At 40.5% G+C, this 27,785-nt stretch overlaps 2 protein-coding genes across 3 annotated transcripts in view; one reads left to right on the top strand and one right to left on the bottom strand.

Annotated features, from left to right (window-relative positions):
* The window catches only part of LOC145780941 (uncharacterized), a 35,647-nt gene extending 8,870 nt beyond the window's left edge, over positions 1–26,777 (top strand). Inside the window, exons 2-13 of one of the 2 annotated variants that reach the window (XM_082592621.1) lie at positions 15,178–15,356; positions 15,785–15,965; positions 17,401–17,549; positions 18,223–18,363; positions 19,015–19,155; positions 21,796–22,000; positions 22,250–22,391; positions 23,791–23,938; positions 24,366–24,521; positions 24,757–24,937; positions 25,173–25,335; positions 25,997–26,777. In XM_082592621.1, the coding sequence (XP_082448747.1) occupies positions 15,330–15,356; positions 15,785–15,965; positions 17,401–17,549; positions 18,223–18,363; positions 19,015–19,155; positions 21,796–22,000; positions 22,250–22,391; positions 23,791–23,938; positions 24,366–24,521; positions 24,757–24,937; positions 25,173–25,335; positions 25,997–26,141 (1,779 nt within the window). In that variant the 5' untranslated portion in view covers positions 15,178–15,329 and the 3' untranslated portion in view covers positions 26,142–26,777. The remainder of the gene's footprint in view (positions 1–15,177; positions 15,357–15,784; positions 15,966–17,400; positions 17,550–18,222; positions 18,364–19,014; positions 19,156–21,795; positions 22,001–22,249; positions 22,392–23,790; positions 23,939–24,365; positions 24,522–24,756; positions 24,938–25,172; positions 25,336–25,996) is intronic. The other variant, XM_082592620.1, reaches the window with a different exon arrangement.
* On the bottom strand, positions 19,240–20,312 carry LOC145780943 (uncharacterized). The gene is made up of 2 exons (XM_082592622.1): positions 20,011–20,312; positions 19,240–19,721 (listed from the first exon to the last, which is right to left on the bottom strand). Exons 1-2 carry the CDS (start codon positions 20,110–20,112, stop codon positions 19,515–19,517), a joined length of 309 nt encoding a protein of 102 aa, XP_082448748.1. The 5' UTR covers positions 20,113–20,312; the 3' UTR covers positions 19,240–19,514.
* Positions 26,778–27,785: the final 1,008 nt, after the last annotated feature.

Below are 27,785 nucleotides of genomic sequence, written 5' to 3'. Positions count from 1 at the left end.
CAATTGTCGTAAAGAAGGTCATCTCGCCAAGGACTGTCCGGAGAGGAGATGTTTCCGATGTAGGAAGATGGGTCATCTTGCTCGCCGATGCACTGAAGATGTTGAGGACGTTGGAGACTTTCGCAGAAAACGTGACTATTGTTTTGAGAAAAGCTATCGTTGGTAGATCATGCAACGATAGACTTATGAGAACTGATTATTGAGTAATTAATTGTTTTATGGTGTGTTTTGTATTGATTGTGTTGTTATATTGTTTGCAACAATATTCTAAGGGGGGGCGTATGTCACAATCAAGGTGCAAATGCCTGGCGATGGCTTGCTTTGTATCTTCAACAAGCGTGTTGTTTTCATTATGGAATTCTGGTGCGTTGTGTTATTGTCGGTTATGACCTGAAGTAACCTCTGATGACGAAATCTGTATTATGTAACGTGTTTTCTGGAATCATTTTCCCTACGTGACCTTCTATAAACTTCGGTTGTTTACATTTAAATGCTACGTGACCGAACGATGGTTCTTTATGATGCAACCTTCTCGAAGTTACTGGACTGAACAGCCAACTATAAATAGTGGTGTAGTTTGTATTTCTGATTATTCTGAGATTCTGAGATTGTTATTATGGTGATGGTTACGAGTTGATTATGAGAGTTGTGCTATGAGTTGTGAACTGGTATAGTTGATGCAGAAATTATAGTTATTTGAGAAGCCGTTCGTTAAAGTTCTTCAAGAAGTCAGATTATCATTTCACTAATAGAATTATTCGACATTTAATTGACTTCTTTTCGGTTGACCCATTAAACTACGTCATTGAACCTTTCCAAGTCTTTTTCCTGGTAAGAGATAGAAAGAAATCGTGACACTGACATAAGACTTCATTTTGACCAAGTTTGGTCCATGTACCTTATGGGGTGAAATACACCTTCCGAGGGGGTCACATTAAGGCAAGTCACTTTGAAGGCATCTTACATCACCTTTCCACTCGAAAATATTGTTAGATTTGATATTTTTGTGATGTCCTGACATACATAAGACTTCGTTTTGACCAAGTTTGGTCCATGTACCTTATGGGGTGAAATTAACCCCCTGGGGGGTCACTTTGAGGGGGGTCTTACATCACCTTTCCACTCGAATATATTGTTAGATTTGATATTTTTGTGATGTCCTGACATAGAGCTTCGTTTTCACCAAGTTTGGTCCATGTACCTTATGGGGTGAAATTAACTCCCTTTTTGGGATTTTTAGGGGGCTCTAGGGTCCAGATCCACCCGGTGCGGTCAATCTTCCATACTTTTTGTGAGTGACATGGTTGACCCCAGTAACTTCAAGGGGTCAAACCTTTTGTACCTTATGGGGTGAAATCTTCTGTCGTAGGCTCTCGGTCTAAAGTATGCAAGCTTTTATAAGAAATAAGGGGCATTCCATTTATAATCAAACACCCCTTGTAACCACTAGTCACAGATTTTGCTTATTTTGACATATTTTATACATACTAAAAAATGATAAAAATAGCAAAAAAAAATTTTGAAATATCTTCATTGGGGGCCGAGATAAAGCACTTTGAATTTTCGGCCACTAGTAGGATTTTGGGAGCTGAGCACAGCCATTTTTTCATTTTGCGCCTTCATTTTTTGGCAATAGCTCTTTACCTTGATCGATTTTCATAATGAAAACATGCATTTTACCAATTTAAGACCCAAGGAATTCATTTTTGCACTTTAAATTATGCTAAGATGAAGATTTCAAATGGTAATTTAGGTTTAAAGTTTTTCTTATTTTATTTTTGATACGCTAACTTTGGGGGAATATTTCGGAGCGTTGGGAAAAAGGTGCAAAAACATTTTTTTTTTCTTTGAACAAAGCAATTGAAGTATAATATTTTTACCAAATTTGGTTGATGTAAGTTTTGCATAAACCAAAATAATCAACTTAGAAAATACCAGTAATTTAACTAAAATTGTTATGAAGAAATGGCTATAAAGTTAAAACATAGGACTTAGAGCACATCAAATGCTCTTTGAACATCTCTTGCAAGTGTATTTGAGGACGGTGTATCCCTATTGCCTTAGTTCTGCTTTATTTTATTCCTTTGTCTTAAACTAGAACAGAATGACAAACTCAGTAAACTTATATCTACCATACCATAAACATTGTAAGAGATCTCAATACAAACAACACAAACAGAAATCACTTCATCAACTTTTAAGGTTGGATGCATCAATAGCAGTTTTTTAAGTGGTTGATTAAGCCAATTTTCTGATTGGGTAATTAAGAATCAGATTTCACAGTACACATACACAAGTATCTAGATTCTATAAAAGGTCATTGAAGATTTGTTCAATTTTCTTCAAGTCTTCTTTTTTGGTTACATAGTTGCGTCCAGATATTGTTACAGGGCGAGGAGATGAAACAACGGGTCTGCTACTATTCGGTGAGTCCGATTCGATGAGTTCCTAACCCTTAACCTTAACTCCTAACCCCTAACCCTAAAACGGCAATGATAATTAGGCTATGGTACCCGAAATTTAAAAAAAAAATTCAAAAAATCACCGAATAGGAAATCGGACTCACCGAATTGGACTCACCGAATCGGACTCACCGAAACGAGCCATTCTGATTCCAGTAAATTCTTTATCATCACTAATCATTTTACATGCAATACTGTGATAAGATTTTGGTTCAAAATAATGAATAGATTGTGTGCCATGTACAGTGGAGCCTTGAACATACCTTTCTATTGTGTCAAATTCTTTGAAGTTCATTGCTTTGAATGTCAAAAAACTGTATACTCTTTACAGAATTTCATTAATGCATCAAAATCGAGAATTTGGTTTGTGTAAGGTCTTTGAAAACTTGCTCTAGTGGCCAATCGTTTCACTGTGCCTCCTATTCCATCACAAGGAGACTTTTACCATGACTGGTGGCAAAAAAAAGTCTAGGAGCAATCCATTCCAAAATCAGTTTTATGATACCGTAACTGAGGTTAAGCAGGTTTTTGTAGTTTTTGTACTGAGGAGCACATCCATCAGCAAAATATTCGATTTTCTTTATTTTTTCGTTTAGTTGAAGATGTACAAAAGTTGTAATTTGTTGAAAAACTTTGTAGACAAATCATGCTGTATCGTGGCACAAATCATCTGAAATAAAACACATGGATTGTTGGATCCGGCCACCCTCGGTAATGGGGACACAGGCCTTAAAACTCGTATTTTTTTCCGGCAGCCATCCTGACCTACCGAGAGCTCCTTCTCGGCGGCCAAATCTGCGTGCTTGGAGGCCAAATACAAATAACGATAGCACAAGTAAATAGAATTAAACTTGCAACAATGCTAAAATGATCACGTAGCGTTGTTGAAGTCTGGACGACGTCCTGCAATAGAATCGTTGTACCACGCAATAACTGCTTCATCGGAATCGTAATCCAGTATTGCGGGACCATTTAACGACACTAAATTGTTTCCTAATCGCTGCTCAGTAAATTGTTTCAACTGCATACCGCCTTTCATAACACCTGACCATTTATACCGTTATGATGTCACCATTGAGAGTGTGAAGTAGGGTGGATCAAAAAAACGAATTTTTAGGTTCAGCTTAGTGCATCTGCCAAAAGATGCAGTTTGGGCTATCTTTTACATTGGTACTTGAAAAAACATTTTTTGACCCCGTTTGACCCCTATCCAAGAGCTCTCTAGTGACCGCTGAGGCAAAATTCCTTAAATTGACTATAATTTTTTTTCTAGTGGGTGCAGGCTAGTGGTTTTGGTGTCTATCCCCACTAAATCAAGTCTAGGGAAGTCATTTCTGCAGTCTAAAATCATCTATGGGCTAGCAAAATGACATCAGAGCCTTTATTCAGCAAAAATGCTTGAAAAAGTTGGAAATTTATTGTTTTTTTTAAAAAAGGGCAAAGAAAAACAAATTTATAATGCTTCTAAAGGTATTGCTGTTAATACACTGAAGCAAACATATAAAAGCAAACAATTACCGTATGAAGTTAATTGCAAAAATGTTGCCTTTAATTTGTGCATCCAATTATCCATATCATTACAGTAATGGACACAAAATGCATGACAACGGGTTCAGGCGAAATCAGTATGTTAGTGTTTTGTTGAGGAGCTTATATCAAATCCTGCAGACATATCATTCTTAAAAGGAATGATGACAGACAGGACAGCCACAATCGCCGGATTTGACTCTATTTTATTCGCACGAGTCAGAAGTAAAGAAAGTAGGATTCTTAGTGCAGAAAAACGACAAAAGCACTCTAAAGAAAGAAACGCAAAAACTGCTTCTACTGTAGCTCTTAAGATAAGGAACTTCTCTGGTCTGGTTGTTTACATCACTTTGGTGAAATCGCTGTGTCATGTATCTTTGAAGATTTGAAGCTAGAGGTTTTAAAATAACCAGAAATGAGCATCTTCATGAGACTCCGCAATAACTGGGGTTCTATTCCACAGTGGCTAACTGCTAAGTACACTGGATATCAACAGCTTTCCAGTAACAACACACGATCTCATTCAGAACCTCAAAGATGACGTTGTTCAACTTGCACAAAGCAAATACAAGTTCATTTGAGGCGACTATAAATAACTTATGAACTTGTGCAATGTGCATTGCTTATATCAGTCCTGGTGCATGCTTATATCAGTCCTCTCACGAGCCTTATTCACTGCGAACGATTAATTGCGACCTGGTGGCTTTGGAGACATTGCTGCCAAAAAGCGACTAACAGCAAGCCTTGCTTTCCTCGCTAGAGCGAGCGAGTGAAAGCGACACCGGCCTAACTTTTACCAGCCTTTTTAGATTTTTTTTAAAGTCAGTTAGATAAATAAATAACTAGAAAGTTTAGAAAATAGCCTAAGTCAGCTAGATCAGTGGCCCCCTGCTGGGAACCACTGATCTAGGCGAGTAGTTAGCCTTTTTTCCCTCCCTAGAATTTTTTTTGGAGTCAGCCTTTTCCCCTTAAGGGAATTAGCTGATTGCCACGTAGAAAGTAGGTCAGGTGAGAATAGCCAGTTAGCTACAGCGAGTCTAGACAGTACGTGACCAGCTTTTAGGGTGTGGTCAAGACAGAATTTAGCTAAATTTTCCTTCAGAAGGAAAATTTAAAACTTGAAAAGCTTGGACTTTGGTAAGTCTTTGTTAATTCTTATATTTAAAATAACATAAACTAAACACCAGCTATACTCATGGGCGACTCTAAGGCCAACGAGTTTAAATATCAAAGAACCTTGGTTGTGCAAGCATCCAGCCAGTCCTGGCTTGATGTAAGCACTTTCATCAGTTTCTTTATGCAAGATGGCTTCCTTGCAAAGTATGGAAAGGAGCTAAAAGCTGTGCGTGCCAAGAGCCTGCAGCAGCACATTTTCACCGTCACGTTCTCAGCTTCTGAGAACGAAACCAAATCCGTGCTGATGGAACAGCTGGCGCTAGACCATCAGTCACCCGTGACCTATTCACACAAGGAAGTAGGTTACGTGATCAAAGTATGGCGACCGATGCCACCATGCGACGTGATCACATTATATCCAGTGCCAGACGAGTGGCATCTGGATTTAATTAATGAGTTTGCTTGCCAAGCAAACTGGGGAAATGTTTACCAGATGGTTAAAGGTAAACACAAGCAGCACCCCACCATCTGCAACGAGTTTCTGCATGTGTACCTGCAGAAGACTAAACTCGCCAACATCCCAGATAAGGTGCAGATGTTTGGTGAATGGATCTCCATCACCAAGCCTGGAGAAGGACATTTGCCACTCTGCCAGATTTGCAAAGTCCGGGGACACCTAACATCAAAGTGCCCCACGAAACCGAAGAAGACCCAGGCCAACCCACCTCGAGACCGGGAGTCCAAGGCCGACCCACCCCGAGACCGGGCGCCTAGACAACCCAGGAAACAGGGACGCTCGAGAGAATCCATAAACAGAAGCAACGAACTCTTCTGCCAAAGATCAGAGGCCGCTTTCCTTGCGAGACAGGCCGAGAAGTCCAGACCGCGTTTTGCTGCATCCAGACCAAAAAAAACGTATGTGTCAGATTCGTCGCCAACCAGGCAGCAGCTCGCCTGTCATGTGTGCCGATCAACAGGCCGACACAAACCTGGTTGCAATGCAAGAGAAAAGTTCAGGGAAAAGAGTAGGAAGAGAAAGAACCCCCCACGAGCGACGATGGCTTTATCACCGTGGGCAAAGGAGGGAAACACAACCCCAAAACCTCCATGCGCAGCATCTTCTCATCAGATACTGAGATAGCGGATAAGCCCATGTCCAACACAGAGTCCAAGACATCGACTCCAAAAGAACCCTTGCTAAAGCGGAGATCGATTGCCCAACCAGCATCTCCCAGGACGACGAATCCCAGAGACCACGACGCATCCCACGCCAGCTCCAAGGATGCGTCGGTCTCAGTTGACAATGACAACTCGTCAACTGACTCGGAGTCCGTTTCTTCGAGAGAGTCTACGCGGGCTGAACTGACCGGGACCTCTCCTCTCCATCGAAATGTCTTCAGTTCGGTGGATGAGCTCACGGACTCAGACGGCGTCCCATCCAACTACACGGTCTAGTCCAAAACTCTTAAACTTTAATCTGCTTTTTCTCTATCTATAATCATGTTCACAGATACGGAGAGTGACGATTCGGACGCCGGACTGGGCAACCTCAAGGTTGGCTCAATGAACATCAACGGAATATCCAAGAAATTGCGAGATGTCAAACAGTTCTTTACATCTCACAGACTCTCTGTACTGGCAATTCAGGAAACACACAGAATCCCCACCGATCAACTCGAGACGTGGGCTCAACATAACAATTACATAACATATACAAACATAGAACCTGATAGAACCCCCTTCTATGCAGGGACAATGTTCATCGTAAAGAAGGACATACACGATAGGTCCGAAATCACACATCACACAATAGTACAAAATCGAATACATCACCTCAACATCAAATGTGGTAAAAATAACATAAACATATTCAATGCATACCTTCCGCAGAGCAACGGAGAGAGAAAGTCATGCTTTGAACTGCTCTCCGAGGCTATGCTGGAATATGAACATCAACATGTGGTCTTACTTGGTGATTTTAACGTGATCCTTGATCCGTTGGACACTGCTAAGCCGCAATTTTTCTTCACTACACCGGATAAAACAGCACTTAGAACATTAATACATCATAACCAATTGACAGACATATTCAGACAAGAATATCCTTACAAAAGACTGTTCACGCGCCAAAACCACAACAGTAAGACCAGGATAGATAGAATATACATAAATGAACATGCACTTGAAAATTATCATAACATCAAACATGAATACTTCACATCATCAGACCACTGCACATTACCAATAATTCATCTAAAATATCAACAACACACCAAATGGGGTGAATATTCATACAAAATCAATAACAGCATATTAGAATATGCTCACGTCATAACAGAGCTCGAAACGGCTTGGGAAAACTGGACCATAAACGTACCACAAATAGAACCACCAGACATGCTTATAAGGTGGGATCATGGCAAGAAAATGTTGAAAAATCGACTGATTGAACTCTCGCAAGATGTCGCACTCAAGCGTAGAGAAGATTACAATCAAGCGAAAAATATGCTCCACACTCTGGACGCTCATCCAGACCACGTCCTGGAAGATCGTCGCCCGGAATTCTTGGAGAAAATCAACAACTTCTACGATTATAAAGCAGTCGGATCGCAAATCAGATCCAGAACTATCCCAACTAGCGATGAAGAGCCATCTAAAAGCTTCTTCAAAGCAGAGGAACAAAATTGTAAAAGTAGCTCTATCACTGAGATACACGACGCAAACAACACAACTCTCACCAAGAAAGAAGACATTCTCAAAGAAGTACACAGCTTCTACCACTCCCTATGGGGCATAGAAGACCACATCAACCCTCAAGAACAGAACAGTTACCTAAACATTCTGGGAGAGGCCAAAACTGAAGAAGACGCAGCTGAACAAGCAGAACAGCTCATAACTCTAAAAGAAGTAAAAACCGCCATCGATTCTCTTAACAAGGATTCTGCACCTGGATCAGATGGTCTCGGCTCATTATTCTACCAAAAATGCTGGCATTTCCTGAAACACGACATTCTAGAGATGCTTACAAATTGCTACTTGAGAAAAACAATGACTCCCTCAATGAGAGAAGCAAAAGTGAAGTTAATCTTTAAAAAAGGTGAAAAAGAAAAGCTCAAAAATTGGAGACCGATCTCTCTGCTCAACACAGACTACAAGATCTTGAGCAAAATCCTCTCCAACAGACTCACACCCATGATCACAAACCTGATTTGTCCGAATCAGAAATGTGGACTGCCAAACCGCAGAATAGAGCATGTTACAATGAATATACAAGCTGCCCTGGAAGCTTCTCAAACTCAACACAGGGACTTGTACGTCATGATAACTGACTTTGAAAAAGCTTTCGATAGAGTTAGTCACTCCTTCCTCTATGGAATCTTGAAGAAACTCGGAGTAAAACCAATAATGATGAATTACCTGTCATTAGTTTACCACAAAACAAAAAGCAAAATAGAAATCAATGGAGCTTTAACAAAACGAATAAACGTTAAAAGGGGCATACGACAGGGTTGTCCCCTCAGCATGCTCTATTTCATAATCTGTGCTGACGTTCTCACCCGACGCATAGAGAAAAATCATCTGATCAACGGTTTTCGCTTTTCCAAGCTGACAATCAAAATCCAGCAATATGCGGACGACACCACATTCATCACAAGAGACATTCCATCTCTCAAGGAAATCAACAAAGAACTAGCCATCTACCAGACGATGTCCGGCCAGAAAGTGAACCAGGGAAAGACCCAGATCCTGGCGTCCAAACCTGACCTGGCCCAAAGAGCTCAGCAACTCTTTCCAGAAGCTGCGATCTTGAACAACGTCAAGATCCTGGGCATCTGGCTAGGCACAAACAAAACACAACTTGACAAGATGAACTGGCAGATCGCCATCAAAAAAACTCAAACGATCGCCAACATCCACAAACCACGAAGACTCTCCCTCTATGGAAAGATCTCGATCATCAACACTCTCTTGGTACCCGTCACTTTGCATCTCAGTAGAGTGCTGATGCCAACGAAACAACACATCAAAGAACTAAACAAAATCCTCTTCGACTTCCTCTGGTATCCTTCACCATTCGAACAGCTCCAGAGAAGCAAGACAATTCCTCCTGTCAAAGATGGAGGCATCAACATGGTGGACATCCAATCAAAATTTCAAACAAGCCGCATCGACAGAATTCGCCACCTCTTCTCACTAGAAGACGCCACCGAAATCTGGCACGAATGGGCCATGTTCAATTTGAGTTACAGAATGAGACACATTAATCCTCATCTGTTCTCCAACAGCATTCCGCATGCCCCAATTCCAAACGAAATGTATGCGGACATCTTCAAGTCCTTTTGCAAACTCAAAGGCTTGAAACACGACTGGGAAAACACTTCCTACAAAAATATCTACATCAATCTGAAAACGCAAAATGAAAAGAAAATTGACAAGATTGATGAAAACGGAAAGAAGATTCCTTGGAATGAGATCCTCTTGAAAAACAAGGGAATCAAACTCTTCCTTCCACCTCACCTATCCTCCATGTCCTTTCGGATTGCACATGGAGGATACAAATGGGGAGATTTTAATAGATCAATACACTCCGACAGAAAAACAAACTGCAAATTCTGCAGAAAACCAGAAGACAATGTGGCCCACGTCCTCACCAAGTGCTCCTTTGCACAAGGAATATGGGAGCGCCTGAAACAACAATATCTTGGCCTAACCAAGGAAGACATAGAAATAACAAAGGACATGATCCTCCACAACCAAATCCCTGACGGACAGAAGAACAATCCGATTCTTTTGACCATGATGAATGTCGCCAAACACACCATCATCCAAAAGAAGATATCTCTGGACATAGGCGACACATATATACAGGACACAAAACGGTCCACCATTCAAGCCCTGTGGGTCATCATGACAAAAACGAAAAACATAACACAAAAGCATAACATTCCTTTGTCATTTGACATTTCTACTCCTTCTAAACCTCCTCCTACGGTCAGAAGAAAGAAGAACCAATCGAGATCCACTCTTCAACCGCCCTCTCAGTCGTCCTCGGTGGTAGGGATGACTGATTGCAGCGGTGGATCTCACTAGAACAGTACGGTCGTAGATCATCTTTGAAGAAGATTAGACAGCCAAGGGCGTAACAACCCACCTTTAACCCGTCCCTCTCACTCATCTCCAACGGCCTGATGCCGGAAGAGTGATTGCAGCGGGAGATCTTTAACCGTCCCTCTCCGTCGTCCCACTCGCTCTGGGATGACAGGATTGCAGCGGCCAATTCCATGATGACTCTGGGGTCAGCGAAAGCTACCCTCCCTCTGGCCGCTCCTCTCTGGCATCTCCGCCAAATGAGGTGTCAGACTGCAGTGGCCCGTTTCCTCCAAACAGGTGCCCTTCTTCAAGCGGACAACAAGAAGATACACACACATAAACAATTACAAATAAAATTAAAATTAACTCTTTGACAAAACGCGCTAGTTCTTGAGCTTGACCCGCCATCTCCTAGACTGCTCCAAGATCAGCAAGAGGAAAGTCGAGACAGGCAGATCAGCTTGAGGCAGCCACTAACCAAACATTTACATCCACAGATTACCATCTACCGCGGTGGGTCCCTTCGGTCGTAGTGAGTCCCTCGCCTCCCTGGTAGGTATCTTCCATGTAAGTATGGTGTGCCTGCTGAGTGTTTGGGTGTGTGGACGGCTCCCGGAGCGGACGCACTAATGATGAGACAGGAAACAAATCCATTCCATATGGACAATTTGTAAACCTGCAAGATGTAGTGGTATCCATCTTGAACTCTGAGCGTTGCGCGAAAAAAAAAAAAAAAAAAAAAAAAATACAAAATGTGAAATTCTACCGTTCTGGGGCCACACACAAGGCCAGATGGATGGCCAAATTGATTCATTCCTATTAATTGGTGCTACTGGAAAATCAAATAGCTAAGTTACCTAAGGGAACTATCACATCAGGTTCACAAGTGGCTAAACTGAAAGATCTCATGAATTTTATTTCCCTCGTCTACTGTATATATTGGTTTCGGTGTAGTGTTGCTGTAGATGCTCCTTGGAACCGTTTGACTATGTACAAGAACATTCTCAGATATGGAGCAGTGCATAAGTTGATGCCAGATGCTGCTGAACGTAGCTTCAAACGTCAATTTTGGTATCTCTCTGCTGAGATGGTACCACTGGACTGGCACTGTTCAGCTCTGAAGTTCAGGAAGAGGTAAACATCAGATGGCTGATGAACTTATACAGTATGTAAAACCTACAGATCCTGTTTTTACACCAGCAGATCGGTTTGGCACTGGCCAGCTACGGACCACATTTTCCATCAGAAATCAATCTGGAATCAAAACTGACAGATTTTATCACAAAGGACACTCGGTTCTTTTTCTCTGTTTTAGAGATAAATGATGATTTTCTTCCTTTATCAGTAGAGAAATGGTCTGAATCAGAGTCGTACCAGAAAGCTGTTTACAATGTGGCTGAACATGGAGTTAAACTGAGCACCGATCACCTACATTGTGCCAGAAACGAGGAACACTATCAAAACACTTTACAAATAGTGGAAGCTAACAGAAAAGACACACCTAATTTGAGAAAGGAAAAAAACTAATATCCTCTTGCACAGATTAGACTAGTCGATCACATTGCCTTCTGTGACAAAATGTGTTAGTAAAAGTTTACAGTTACTGTATACATACAGATTCAATACCAGGCTTTCATGTAGCAAACTTACTAGCCTATATTGGTAACTTTCTATGGTATTTGATCTATTTCGAGTGTGAAATTAGAATTTTAGACCACTTCCGCTCACTGGAGTTGTATTTTTAGCTACCGTATTCCAACGCGTGAAAAATGTGAATTCACAGACAACTCGTATAGACAAGCATGTTCTTTTAATTCCCTGTACGATAGATAGTCGAACAGGCAAAAGTTTTATGCATATTATTTTGTTGAAACATACAAATTCTGTTGAGATGCGTGAAAATACCGGTAATTCAATATTTGCTTAATGGCAAACCTAAAAATTTGAATGGGATGGTGGCCCACATAAACATGCCCCAATTCTACTGATTTTTGGACCAGCAAAGATTCTTGGCTAGTGGAACAATCTCACAAATCTACAAGTCAATAGTACAAAAAAAAGTAAAAAACAAGGGGGTTGAGTGCACACTACCCAGGATGTGTTCAATGGGATGCTTATTCAGAAGCCAAATGCAAGTTTTGCCTCTATTAAACATTATATAAACTCAATTAAGTTAAGTGTGATCAGATACTTACAAACATTGAAATAAACAATATCTAAAGCTGTAATAAATGCAATAGTTAAGTTTACACTATCAAATAAATATATATGCGGCATGCAGCTGCACTATCGTATGCTTCTGTAGTCTATTGGACCACATATCACCTCAACCACCTCATTGGACTAGAGGCCAGTTTGCACATAAATGGTCACATCCTCGTGTGTTTTACCTAGGTTACACTTTTTTTAGTATTTCATCCATAAAACTGCCCAAAATATCTAAAAATGCCATTTCTTTCCCATAAAATGCCTTTTTTAGAGCAAAAATGTCATTATGCAATTTTGGCTGCCCATGCATCATTTTAGACTGCAGAAGTGACTTCCTAAGACTTGATTTAGTGGGGTTAGACACCAAAATCATTAGCCTGCACCCACTAGAAAAAGTATTATGGCTAATTTAAGGAATTTTGCCTTGGCGGCCACTAGAGCGCTCTTGGATAGGGGTCAAACGGGGTCAAAAAATGTTTTTTCAAGTACCAATGTAAAAGATAGCCCAAACTGCATCTTTTGGCAGATGCACTAAGCTGAACTCAAAAATTCGTTTTTTTTGATCCACCCTAGTGTGAAGTCACTAGCCCATAACGGAAACATTTCTCAACTATGAAGACGCATGTTTTCCCCTCGGGTTTCAACTGTCTTACTGTAGTTCTCTTTTTTCAACTAGTTCTCAACGATTCAATTTCCGACAGCATTGAATCAACACAGAAACGACAATATTGCCAGCCGATGTAAATTAGCACTTCGGATTAACACTTTGTTAAAATAAACGTCGGCAATTACAAACAAGACTTACAGCGCTGGTGATCGCAGCTGGATATATTCCATACAATAGTAAATGTTCCCGCACAATACAACAGTGGTGATTATGACGCGCTGACCTAATTCTGCGTCGCTCTTTGATACTACATACAGTATTTTCGACAGTTAATCCACGATCATTTTATAGCGAAATTAAATAATTAGCTAGAAGAAACCGGCGGCCGAATTGGCCGACTGAGGAGGTAGCACCGGCGGTCATTCAAGCTCTACTTAGCGGCCATGGCCGCGATGGCCGCCGGCTGCTTTAAGGCTTGGGGACATCACCGGATTAAAACTGGACTACTACTACTAATACTACTGTTGGACAAATTTATCTTCAGAATTCTGGTAATGAAATGCCACTGGATGTATTGAACATTGACTTTGATTTCAGTGGAATGATTGCACTTCATCTTGAACAACAAACTTGTAATTTTCTGCAAAATCCAAAATAGCAATGTACAGCTTTCAAAGTTTAGTGTTGTTTGCGTTCTGACAGATACTTAGCTATAAAAGAGTGTGCTGTAAGCTTGTCCAGTCCACTGCTTGTGTTAGAATGTCTGTGAAAGATGATGAAGAAACTAAGGTTTTTAGAGTTGATCGATCAGTGGACTGCCATTGTGTATAAACAATGTCATCTTCAGATTCACCTCCTAGCTTGTCTGTTAAAAATTGGTGTAAAACTTCTCTTCCAGGGCAACTTTCACATCTATGCACCATGCACATCTTATTTTCTGTGTTACATACAATCATGGACATAAAATCTTTGTAATTTTGAGTCATATTAGTAGCATTACATAGTAAGATAGTGTTCTGGTGTTGTGTACACACACAGACTGAGTGTGTACCAGTACGTGAGATGTTAATACACCATTCAGGGCACAAGTGTCACAAAATTTTGATCAGACTAGCTGTGTGATATCAGCTGACTAATAAAACATTGGTAATTTGACACATATCAAAAATTCATAAAGAAACACACGATAAAATGGCGGAACCATACAAATATTGTGACAAAGCATCAGGTATGTTTCAATTATATTCATTTTTTTGTTCATATGGGTTGATATTTTCTAAGTTGAATATTTTGGTTTATGCAAAACTTACATCAACCAAATTTAGTAAAAGTATTATACTTCAATTGCTTTGTTCAAAGAAAAAAAATTTTTTTTTGCACCTTTTTTCCAACGCTCCGAAATATTCCCCCAAAGTTAGCGTATAAAAATAAAATAAGAAAAACTTTAAACCTAAATTACCATTTGAAATGTTAATCTTAGCATAATTTAAAGTGCAAAAATGAATTCCTTGGGTCTTAAATCAATTGGTAAAATGCATGTTTTCATTATGAAAATCGATCAAGGTAAAGAGTTATTGCCAAAAAATGAAGGCGCAAAATGAAAAAATGGCTGTGCTCAGCTCCCAAAATCCTACTAGTGGCCGAAAATTCAAAGTGCTTTATCTCGGCCCCCAATAAAGATATTTCAAAAAAATTGTTTGCTATTGTCATCATTTTTTAGTATGTATAAAATATGTCAAAATAAGCAAAATCTGTGACTAGTGGTTACAAAATTTGAAAAAATCTGATGATTATAAATGGAATGCCCCATAAGCTTTTTCACTCCGAGGATAAATATTTTCTCTACCAATGATGATCACATTATCGCATTCTGATATTAGTATTACATAACATATGTATAGTGATTCCCCTAAACACGAATTTTTGGTAAAATAACCTGAAACAAAAATTTCAAATAAAACAGGCTAATGTTTGTTTAAACTCAAAAACTGAAATGGCACAGGTAAGAAGATTGCTATCCCTATTTCTGCACTAAAAATTAGACCAAAACCGCTTTTTAGATTTCAGCAATCAGCAAATATTTCACCTAGGCCCAAAACCCTGTCCCTAATAAAATTGAAAACTTTCTGACCGTCTGCAATAACTTTGCTGTTAAATCTCTTCTAGTGATCCTAGAATGACCATTGAAACATCAATAAAATCGGAAAGATTTGTTGTATCCACGAATTCCCAATTGCGCATTTACGCATTAGGAATTTTTCCACTTCCACAAAAATCCTGCTCCAAATTCACGATCTTCTTCCCTATTTCCGAAGTTGATGGAGTTTTTGCCTGAAATAAATTGTGTAAGTAGCTAGAAGTGGATTACCACCAAAAAAATATATCTTCAGAATTAAAGAGTGGGTGATGAAAAATATTTCGTGTTTCAGAAAAAAAACTCGTGCTTAGGGGAATCACTATATTGTATAAGTTCACATATTGTTTTACAGATTCATTTTATTACTACAGATGATATTTGTTAAGCGCATATCGCTTAAATGTTGAGTAAAATTATCGATTTAACATAGGCCTACCGCCTATCTCACTAAAAGGATTGGATAAATTGGATGCAACCTATTTCGTCCCCTGAACACTTTGTCCCCCAAAATAGGTGGACATTTAAAGTGTTCTGGGAACAAAATAGGTTGAATTCTTATTAAGGGTTAGAAATAGAAACATTTCTCTCGTGAACAAATGTTGGACTTACGTAAATAATTCCAGCTAATAATTACAGACAAGTTGTTATGACGATGCTTGTGGGGAGGAGATTGAATTTCATGAGATGAACAAATATTGGGATTCGGAGAAGACAAATGGAGAAGATTTTGAAGAAATGGAAGATGCACAATCGACAGAACAATTTGAAGATGAATTGGATTTTTCAGATGATGATGAGTTATCCAACATCAACCAAGGTACAGATTTCTTTGGGCACATGTAATTGAAACGCAATGAAAGTACAGTGACTAGTTGTATTTCCACATAATTTGTTGTACTGGATTATTTATTAATTGTAATTTGCAATTCTGGTTTTTATAAAATTATATTTAACATGATTATGGAAAACCTTCGATATAATGGCATTGGTAAACAAAAGCATAATAACTAGGGCCTGCAAAACTCAATAAAGTCAAAATTTTTTAAGGACCTTGTCTGTCCACGACTCAAAGAATAATGTTGTTTTCAGCACCTAAGGGACTGTTTCTAAGATTAAGAAGTTAATAGGTCAAAATAAAGTCAAAATTTGTCAAACTATGACTTTTTTTTGTGTTTCAAAACAAATTTTTTGTGTTTCTTGAGAGTAATTTTTGTCAAAATCCTCATTGAAGCATTGTAAATCAGGAACTGCACACAATTAAACCATATTAACCCATAAAAGGAGGAAATATATCAGGCAATATATCCCACTTGGATCAGCAGTAACTTTTATCGCAAATTGTCCCTTGTTTATTCATTGTTAGCCCTACGTATTTAAATATTTCTTATAAAACACTTCCTCTTCACAAACGTGGTCTTTTCGAAGGTCAACAGTTTGGATGTTAGGAATAGCTTACTGACATTCTGTAATACAAAAATGCCTAAGCAAGCTAAATCGTATTCAGAAAAAGTTAGACAGATTTGTCAAGATTTTCCTGGTGAATTTAATGCATTTAAGGTGCAATTTTTGCGAGTTTATAGTGAAGTGCGAGAAAATGTATTTTGTTAAAAGCCACAGGAAAAGTAAATGCCATCAAGCTGGATTGGAGCGACAACAAGCATCGCAATCAAGACAAACTTTTATTGAACACGTTCGGGTCTGAAATCGACAAAATATTATGTTTGAGTAACTGGTATCAATTCAAGGAAGAACTGTGGCCTCTACAAACAAGCAATTTCGTTAGGTCAAAATTTGATAAAAATAAAGTAAAAAAAATTTTTTTAGGTCAAAATAAAAATGGCCCTAATGATAACAATGTTGAATGTGGGTTTCTTGCAAGAGTAATGCTGTCACGTTATGCTTTTGTGTGAGATGTTCCAACATGTCGCATTTGGCTTTGGTAAGGCCTTCAACGTTTAGCTGCAAGATTGTTACTCCGACAGGAGGATGAATTTCTCTCATTGAAAACCGGGGCCGAGGGTTTATCCTTTTACCACCCTGGGTGCCCTGTGAGTTGCGGTCTCCGATTGTTGCCATTTGCTTCATTAATTTGAATTACCATTACCAGGACTCACCACAAGGAGGTTGGCAACATGAGTCCCAATGTTGAATGTCAAAGTTATGGTCTGTTTCATATCATCCCGTGAAGATTTACTAATCAAAGGCATTTGTTTTTGTGAAAGATATTTCTTGACTGTCTCTACTTGTTTCAGGAGTAACAAAAGTATCGCGTACATTGAATATTGGTGATGGTGACACTGCATGGGTCATCGACAATGCCTTCAGCCACAAAACATCTAAGTTATTGACTGTTTTATTTAATCACCTTTCACATTGGAATGGACAAGTATTCAACCACATGGTTTGTATTTAAGTTATTCTACAATAAATACTATTGATGCTACAAAAAGTGCTCAATACCGAGCAGAGCAAATTACATCAAATATAATTATTACTCTATCACTATTCTCTAAAACCTCTACAGCCTGTTTGACCCTAAAAGGGGGAAATCAGAAGGTCCTTATTCATATAGTCTATTCTATTTATGTAGAGGTTTTAGAGAGTAGTAACTATATTTGATGTAAGTTATTCTACATGAATTGTATGTGATCAAGTAGGCAACAGCTTTCGCAATTTTTTTCCATCAAGACAGTTTAACATCATTGCTGTTGTATGGAAATGTTTATTACATGATCTCTGGTGTAGCAAGATGCAAGTATAAGCCTAAATAGTTTGGCTTGTATGACAAAGACTAATGGGTCTATTGAATCGCCTGTGTCCTTGATATAGGTAATCTCAAGTAGTTATACAAGTAAATTTGTTATTGGTGCTCATTTCACTATATAAGCCCCATTTACATATCATACTGACCACGTCACACATTTTCATTATTGGAAAATAGTGTCGGTTGTTCTTCAAAGGAATTGCAAATTGTGAGATATTGTTAGCTTGATATGTAAATTTATGCACGGCAGTTTAAGCAAATATTTGTACATGAGTGGACTAATACTCTCGATTGTGTTTTCTGGTAACAGAATTATTCAAAGGCTCATCCGAGTATCGATTGGAATTATGGAAGTGCTCCCTGGAGCCAGGAGGTTGACATCGACTTCTTCACCAAAACTTCGATATGGACCAAACTTCAACCGATGGTAGAAGATTTGCTCAAAAGAAAAGTAAAATCAAATTCATGCTTCATATAATGTTCCTTCTTCATTATAGTTTCATTTGTTTCACTTTGGGGCAGAAACTGTGTTCATGTGCTGATCTATGGAAACAATCAACCGACTTATAACTTGTTCACGCCAATCTATGGCTAATTTATAGGCATCCAAACAGCAAAACATGCCACATAGCGATTAGGTGATGATGTGATGATTTTTATACATCACTTTGATGATGTTATAGATATATGACTACTTCGTTAAAAAAAGGTTTGAAAGATCAATTGTGTGTTCACTGTTCACCCCCATAACGCAAACTTACTACTAAATTTTCTGTCGGTGACTTTTTTGCTCTGTAGTCTCTGATCGCTCCAATGCTCCATGCTTTTTCACCAAAGCTTTACTTTGTATGATTCAGATGTTAATATGTTTTATGGTCCAGATGTTATAGAAACCATGGTCCCACCTCAATGAATTCTAATAGTGATATATTTAATCTGGCAAATTAAAATTATTTCCAGTTAGTTTCAAAACACCTAAATGGACTTGCATATTATGGCTTATCCTTCTGAGACTTGTATATTATGACGTATGTACGCGTGGTTATGACGTGAAGCTACGTCACTAACGTCTCACGCCGTGACATTAATATTTTCATTCTAGGTTAGACCACAGTATGGTCAAGTCGATATATTGAGGGCGTTGGATGCTGTGCCGCCCACTAGTGCCAAACATTGTAGCCCGGACACTTATGTGCTTACCATCTTCCTCACGAAGTTGTGGAACTTGAACAACTACGGCCAGGTGAGTCGTCGCTGATGGACGATAGAGAGCGTGCTATAATCATGCCGCCCAAACCACAACAAATTATCATTATATTTGATGTGTATTAACAAGGTGGTTTGGGTTGAATACGAAACACAAATGAAACAATATCCAGCCTGCAAATTTACAAAGGACAATATTACTATTTCCTCAGTCCAACATATAAATGGCTTCCCAGGCGACAGGATATTAACCATCAAGGAATTTCGTCATCTGCATTGGATAATGGATTTAATGTAAATTTAATGAGGTAGCTGTGTATGGTAGTAGAATGAGGTAGGCATTTGATGAGGTAGCGCTCGAGGATGAATCAGTTCTCCGGTTCGTGGTACGTGACGTCACAATGGTCGCACGCACAGTGGGATTGCAGATCCTCCATCCACGTTGTAGATTCCTGTCCCATCCCTGCTCCCGATTGTCGCCACGTAGAGCTTCAGTTGCCTCGCGTTGACGGTGTCCTTATATGGAGTGTTGCTCCTCCACCTCTCCAACGAAATCCTTCTCCCAGAGGACAATGTGATCAAGTTCTCATCGTTGCCGGAAACCTACCAATAGTGACGTAACAATTCATCAGGCATCGATCTATGTCGCATGTGCCGAGCGAAAAAAATGAGATCAAATTATTACATTCATTCTTGTATGTACACTGTACAGTACTGTGAATGTGATATCAGTTAAAATGATTTAAGTTTTGCCTGCAGAGTAGGCAACAGACTTGCAATGTTGTAAACTGGCTCCCAAAAAGCTATGATGTGAAACTTCACAACTGGTGTTGCCAGAATAAAATTAAAAAACGTTGATGTTTTGTTTTCGCTTTCATCATTCAATGTTTACCTCGAACGTGGAGCGTAGCCACACCGTCACGTGATTGATTGCCGGGTGGTCGACGTTCTCAACCCACGTCATGTTGACGTAATCGATGATGACGTCAAGCATCTTCGCATTGAAGACTTCCACGACCTCTCCATTGTATCTTCGACACAATTTCTCCCCCGTCTCATAGGTGACTACCCGGCCAGTAGTGTAGGGGAGCCTGATGCACGTATTGTTGTACACTAGTCCCCCCAGACACGACCCTGTGAACAATTGTAGCACATTTCTATGAATGAGTTGACTCCTCAGAGTCCTCACTTTTGTAATTGTTTCACGTCACCACGGAGAGATCCGTAAAATTAGCCAACAGGATTTTTGCGCCAATCTAATGTCACAACAGTTGTTACAGAGAGTGATCCATCTTTTCGGACATTTGTGATAAAAATAGATTTCACGTTGACTGGGATGGTAAAAGTAGTATTCCACTATGCCTAGGTTGACTACACACCTGTTCATACTTACTTTCTTGTAACCTTTGCTCTATGTAGGTTTCAATTGCTGTGTAGTTGACAAGTCCAGGGGGGCCGTTCACCCCAGGTGGCCCTGTAGCTTCTTTTGCAATCCTTCCTGGAGGTCCAGGTGGCCCCATGACACCGACCATCCCCCTTTTTCCTATTGGCCCAATAATTCCCTGCTCCCCCTGCCGACCTGGGGGACCCGGTCGGCCTGCATCTCCCTTCAGTCCGTTTAATCCTTTGTCCCCCTTAACCCCTTTCATCCCCATTTCACCCTTGAATCTTTGTTCACCAACATCTTCAGAAATATTCATAAGATCAATAGGCAAACCACTTATGATTGGTGGTTCCCCTGGAACCCCCTTGTCCCCAGGAATCCCCTGCAACACCGCCCCAGTGCAGGTAGCAACCTCTTCTGTAGCCTGGTCTATGTTGATATTCTTGCAAACAAAAATATCTTTGCTCTCACAAAGCATCAACAAAGTACCCATCAGCAGTAATGTTAACTTCACCCACTCCATGCTTAACCCCAGTCCCTGTTGGTATCATACTGTGACCGTGTCGCGTTAAGTGACGTCACAGGATTATTCACTGGTTGCGTTGCTCCCTGTGACGTCACTTTGCGTTTATGATACAACAAACGCAATTTTGTTACGTTGTTATACGAAAGCTACAATCGGAAACTTCACTTAACTCCATCAATATCGGTGACCAGGTCTGCGTCAAGGGTTCAACGCCCGTGCAAGTGTGCGAAACTGCCAGGAATAATCTTCAAACAATCGGTTCCAGATTTCACCCAGCACTCACCAACTAACCTCCCAGAAACAACTTCCACTCTAGTAACTCCCTGTTAGCTACAAAGCCGCCTATACCCGGAACGCTTTGTGGAAAAACTGACTTGCCCTGTTGGTTTTGTTGATATAATTCACTGGAGTTGCTAATCGCAACTTTATTCGCATCTGTCGTTCTGGTTTAGTTGCAAATGTCGCCTTAAAAACGTGTTTAGACGTGTAAACACTGTAGCCTGTGTGCCAGCTTGCATGTCTAAAGTAGCTTCCTGCTGTCAGTGATGAATTGACAACCGAATTACTGCTGAAGGATGTTCCACATTTGATTGTTATGGTAGCAGCAGTAACTGCTGGTTAGTTTAACTTGCAAATATTTTTTGGCTCAGTGTTTGTAGCATATTGATGGTTTTTTAATGGCCTTCTCCCCATGTCTACAGTTCGTTGTCATCCCAAACTAGAATTCTTCCATTGACGTACTTATAATTTATTTTTTTTTTTGTTAGGTGTCTTTTTACAGTAATTCCCGCAACCGTAACGTTACCGGTTCCCCCCGCCTGGAGGTAACTGAAAGCGTGCACCCCCATGCCTATCGCGCCCTCTTGTGGCCCTCATGCCACCCCGTTTTGTTTCGGGCTCCTTGTGTCAACCACTTCCACCGACTCTCTTCTCTCCATGTTTGGCTCTCCCCCAGCGAGGGGGAGTCTCAAGGTTAGTTTAAGTCCACCAAATGACAAGTTTTAATTTTGTCAAGACAACATAGCACCAGCACAGCATGGGGATGACGAGACGTGGACCGCGTTGATCTTGTTTGTTGCAAAACTTAGTCGTCAATGGCAACTCCCTGACAGCAGCATCAACTTCATCTGTTCACCCCTGACATGATGACATCATCACATTGTTACGTTGTCGCCACTTCTCATTGTTGCATTTATGATGAATATCTGTTGTTCGCTGCAGCGACATTGCCACCGCGACCTCATACGCGATCTAAGGCCGAAGAAAGAAAAGAGTTTGCCGACTACTACTCCCCGCCCCCCGACAGGGAGGTCGACTACAAGAGCCACCTTGTGAGATCCTTCCATGATGGTGACGTCACAAGGTAGTAGCCCTCAAATGTTTCTTAATTTTCTTTTGTGCTGATCGAGGGATTATTTTATTTACATTAATTCAACGATCAAAAACTGCGAGCCGATGTGGAACGTTAATTGACGTGCGAGCTCTTATCTATTCTTCCATCCTCACGCCCGGTGGTTGAAGATTTAGGTTAAATAGACGGGAAGGCAAGGAAGCCAATCTTCGTGTCCACCTTCAAGCATGCCTTGAAGTGTTTTGCCAAAGCGATGACATGCCACTACATGATGAGATTGTGGCGTGTTTGTTTATTTCACCCAATGCCAGAACAAGATGATTGAAAGATCATCGGTTCGACATCGCTTCAGACCACTCCAGTGCGACGTTACAATAACACAGTAGTCTCCGCTTATGGCTTATTTAGCGAGGGAGGCGAGTTTCTGCTGTATCCACCGCATAACGTGTTGCTTCTCATCGCTTTACAAAGCAGTCAGTGTCTTTAGAACGACGCTTAACGTCATGCCGTAAGGTGGGCACGAAAATTGACTTCCTTGTCATCTCTATCTTTTTTCTAAATCTTCAAACACCGGTCGTCAGCTGGGATATCTTCAAAAATAATCTGGAACGCCCTGGAATCGAACTGGTGTCCTGTGGGTCTACGTCTTTTAGGCGCAGACAGTTAGGCGCCCGTCAAATAGGCGCGCACACTGTGGCGTCAGGATATTTAGGTGCGGAGCACTGTGACGCCTGTTCATTTAGGTGCTATTCCTAGTAAAGTCTGCTTGGCAGTTAGGGCAATGCTTTTCATACAAAATGTTATATTAAACAGAAAAATATGTTGTTTTGTTATTGCGCGTGCATTTATTTATTGTTAGTCATGGCTTCAGTGATTGAAGCTGCTTTATCCGGCAATGCTTTTCAAACAAAATGTTGTATTGAACAGAAAAATATATTGTTTTTTTAATGCGCGTCTTCGTTATTTATTTGTTGTTAGTTGTAATGTATTGATAAAGCTTTCGCCGACGCAAATCTGGACTAACAACAACAAATAAATGCCGAATACGCGCATTAAAAAATAATACCGTACGGTAGATTTTTGTGTTCAATACAACATTTTGTCTGAAAGCATTGCCGGATAAAGCAGCTTCACTCACTGAAATGAAGCCATGACTAACAATAAATAAATGCACGTACATCAACAAAACAACTAATTTTTCTGTTCAATATAACATTTTGTGTGAAAAGCATTGCCCTACCTGCCAAGCTAATACAATCTGCAGACTTTACTAGGAATAGCACCTAAATGAACGGGCGCCACAGTGTGCGCGCCTATTTAACGGGCGCCTAGCTGTCTGCGCCTAAAAGACTTGCTCCCTGTCCTGTTAACATGGATGTTGCGGTGTTATTTGAACTCTTCTTTGCCACAGACAAGTAAACATATTCGATGATCTTTTCACACCGGAGGAAACGAGAGCTTGGAGGAACCACCTTCTGAAGACTCGCCCTATTGGCAATGCGTTCGATGTTTCATCTTTGGAGGACCACGACAACGTCCAGTGGACCTCCAACTACCAGGTGGGAACGGCGCGTCCAGTTCGTGCTTGAAGACATTGTCTTGCTTTCGAGAAAGACTTTGTCAAGATATTAGCGATGGAATCGCGAAGCGTTTTGAAGACAATGCTTTCTCATGCTTGATAAGGGCTGACGTGTGTATGGCCGAAAACGTTTGTAGCTTATAGTTTATGTTCAATTTTAATGGATTATGTTAAATGCCGCGTGGTTGCTTGTTTGTATATGTTTACGGTTGAAGAAAGTGACCTCTTTACCAAAATTGTATTCTTATGCTTTGCCCCGTTGTTTTAAAGTCAAAATCGTTGTTGCTGACTGAACGCCGATTACATTTAAAGTCAAAATCACACAAATCCCAATTTCGCAAGAAACAATATTGTAGATGGGTTTCAAACCAAGGACCTCTTGCTCACAACTCACTGCTCGATCACAGGTAAACGACTTCATGAAGACCTCGATGTGGCCGAGGTTCCTGGATCTCTGCCGCTTCGTCTCCAACCAGAGCGACTGGCATCCCTATGACGTGGCGCTCAATTACGTCAGATCCGGTGACCACACGAGGATCCACCCCGACTCAGAGCCTCATCAGGTGAATCCCCCATTGGTTGGGTTGCTTTCAAAATTTAAAAAATAAACATAAGCTGAATGACCTTATTCGTTTGTTTTTATAGAATTAACGTTGATACAATGTAATTTATTGTGGAGCAACGATTGGTTATAAAAACAACAAAAACACGAGAAACTTCGATTTGAAAGCCTTTGAAAAACCCTCGGTTCGTCTGAGCCCCATGAACCCAAAACAGTTGATGGTGAATTTGTTCCAGGATGAACTGACGATTGTCATGTACCTGAACGAGGGACTTACCCCGTCCGATAACGGGGAAACCACCTTCTTTGTTCGCAAACCCAGCGACGGAGTACATGAGTTCACAGGGGAAGGCGGGGAACTTTATGACGCAATTGGGGCGGTCACCCCTAAGTTTGGCCGTGTTGCCATCTTCACAAGTAAGCATTGTGCGACAATAATATTTGTTTGTTGCAGACAATTCCGGTTCAGGTTACAACTCACCAAATCAGTCAATGTGCGATGTTTGGAAACAATTGTGACTAAAGTATTCAAAAAAGTTGCAACTTTACTATAATTTTTACTTTGTAGGCTAGACTAGGCGATCAAGGATATGACGAACCATTTTGTGCTTATTAACGGTCATGGGTCTTTAACCTGAATGTTTTATTGCAGATGATATCGAACACTCGGCTCATCCCCCAAGTCTGCGGTTCCTCGGGGGGCGCTACACTTTCGCTCTCAAAGTGAGCAAGAACAGGCATTTAGCCTTCGTCAAGATGGCGTACGAGAGCTTCGAAGCCGTGCCGCTAGATGACGCCATGGAGAAGATTAACACGTTAGTTTCAAAATCTTCAAATATTTTTCATTTCTGTTTCCAGATGTCGCTCTCGCGTTGAAGGAGTTTGAACATTATTCTTCTGGAGAAAGATCTTAGGATCTTTACTGTTTGTTCTGATACAAGTAGCAACCTTTAGAGGGCTCTCTTTTGTTTCATCAAAACACCTAGTTATGATATAGCTTTGGTAGAGAGGTACTTTTTAAAAACCATAGACAGACAATCGATAACAACTTAATAACATTGAATTGCATAATTCAAAATTAATACAGAAATGAAATAGATACATAATTTCAAACGTTTTCGGCAAAACTTTCTGCCCTCTTCAGGAAAATATCTTAATTCATCTAAACAAAACAAAATTATTCGTGAAATGTTAATAATAAATGACTGAAATTCAATAAAACTGCACTGACCTGCGTACAAGCAACAACTGACGAACAAACACAAAAGGTGGTAGCAATCTGTCATAATTATGCGGGAGTGTGGTCATGAGACAAAATAGTGAGCGGAGAACATAACATAAAATAAACGTAAGCTAATACAAATTCAACAAAAAAGATGCCCCTTTAGCGAATAATTGTTTGTTGAGCCTGGGGTTGTGCTGCTTTATTTGGAGTGCCTCATGTTATGACGTCATTAACATAGCCTGTGTCTCCAGAAAGCTGATGACAGGGGATCTGGACCACCCGTCCTTGATCTCTACCGCCACCCTGGAAAACCTGGTGGACGAAACGGGGATGAAAATCCGCCAGAGTATGCAAAAAGCTCTAGAGGATGTCAAAAAAATGATCCTGGAAAAATAGGGACGATTTCTCCTGCGAAATTATGCAGAGACATTTTTGAATCGCTGTTATTGTGACGTACGTATGCAGATGGTAGACTCGTGACGTCACATCATGATGATTCCGCCCCATCCAGCCGCTCAGCTCCAACTCGACAGGTTTAATGTGTTCCTTCACTTTGCACCAACTAAGCTGCAACGTTTACTGTAATTCTCGAATTGTCTTCATCAAGTCACGCTCGTTGCATCGCGTTGGCTTCCTTTTTGTTTTTCCCCACTGTCAACATCGCTTCTTGTTGCTATGATGTCATAATGAAATTCATGATGCCATAAGAGATTACGTTATTTCAATATTTGCTGCTGCATTGTGTTTTACGTATTGTTTGTTTCAAAACACTTCATTGTGTGACGTATTCTTCATCGAGCCGTTGACGCCGTAGCCGCCATGTTGTTTGCCTGAATGAAGATTTCAATTACTCCAGAGCATTGCTAGATGCATGTATTGTTACCAATCGCTTTGCGATGCGCAACTATTTGTGACATCATCGGCGCATTCCCAACTTGTGGGGCGCCAACTTGTCCTTAAAACTAATCATCGGCGCATTCCCAACTTGTGGGGCGCCTCTTGTCCTCTAATAACTAATAAAGTTCCAAGTCAATTTAATCAGCGACATCTAGTGGAGCATTCACCAGACAGCAGCAGACATGCCACGTGACTCACAGTCGTTCGCGCGAGTCAGGGTCAAGAAGATGAGAACAGGTTTTGTGACGTCATTCAGCAGTGACCAGTTATATTCTGAGTGGATTCGATGGAAAAGTAAAAGTTGCTGTAATAGAGTTTTGAATAAGTTTAATTCATTTGGACAACCGATGTCACCTTCATATTATCGACGCATCGGGAACAGAGGTTGGTGTCGCATCTTCCATCGATGTCACTCATTCACACGACTCATCAACGGGAAAGAATTGAAATGAGGTTACCATATATTTGATTGCCAGCGCTTTGTCTTGCCCCTGCCGTGATAACCGAAAGATGCAACAGAAACCGAACAATCATCGAGTCGACTGGTTTAGTTTGACGTGTCCTTGTGTGCCTTGCCACAATGTAATTGCTCGAGCGGCGCTGCACCGGCTTCCCTTTTAGCGACGCGCGTGCCCTACCACGCGGCGGCAAATGGGCAACCACTGTGGCTTGTTAATGGTGCCCTCGTGATCACTGTGGTTGTGTCGGTTGGTAGTGTAGCGGGGAGTAAGATTTAACTTAAACCTTAAATTGGAGACATTAACTTTCTCATAGAAGATGTTTCCCTTCAAGCATATTGCCATTTTCTCTCGCCTGTCAGCCATGTTGTTTGAAAGTTAGATTGGTGTCTTTGTATGATTGTAAATCATTTTTTTTTATTATTGGCAGGTGGCAAGTAAGTCAAAATTTACCCCCAAAACTGTATTTATTGAGACGTCACTGTAATATTGATGCGGTGGGATGGCGCAGCGGATAATGCGTTCTATTTCCAATCATGCAATCCTGGTTCGACTCCCGGCTTATGCTGGTTGTTGAAAAACACCGCTCACCTCTACCAAGGGTGTAATAAACTGGGTGGGCGTAGTTGCTGAAGTAAAGGCGGCCGAGAGAAAGGAGCTGGCCACCCTACTCTCGTTAGTGTCG

Source organism: Aplidium turbinatum, chromosome 12 (assembly GCF_918807975.1).
Source record: "Aplidium turbinatum chromosome 12, kaAplTurb1.1, whole genome shotgun sequence".
NCBI lineage: Eukaryota > Metazoa > Chordata > Ascidiacea > Aplousobranchia > Polyclinidae > Aplidium > Aplidium turbinatum.
This window is presented reverse-complemented; position numbering and strand designations above follow the sequence as displayed.

Excerpts from the sequence above, each read along its gene's own strand:
- LOC145780943 (XM_082592622.1), bottom strand. The coding sequence starts at position 20,112 with ATGCTTGACGTCATCATCGATTACGTCAACATGACGTGGGTTGAGAAC. Across the intron at positions 19,722-20,010 it reads GGCTACGCTCCACGTTCGAG|GTTTCCGGCAACGATGAGAA; the intron begins GTAAACATTGAA and ends CACTATTGGTAG.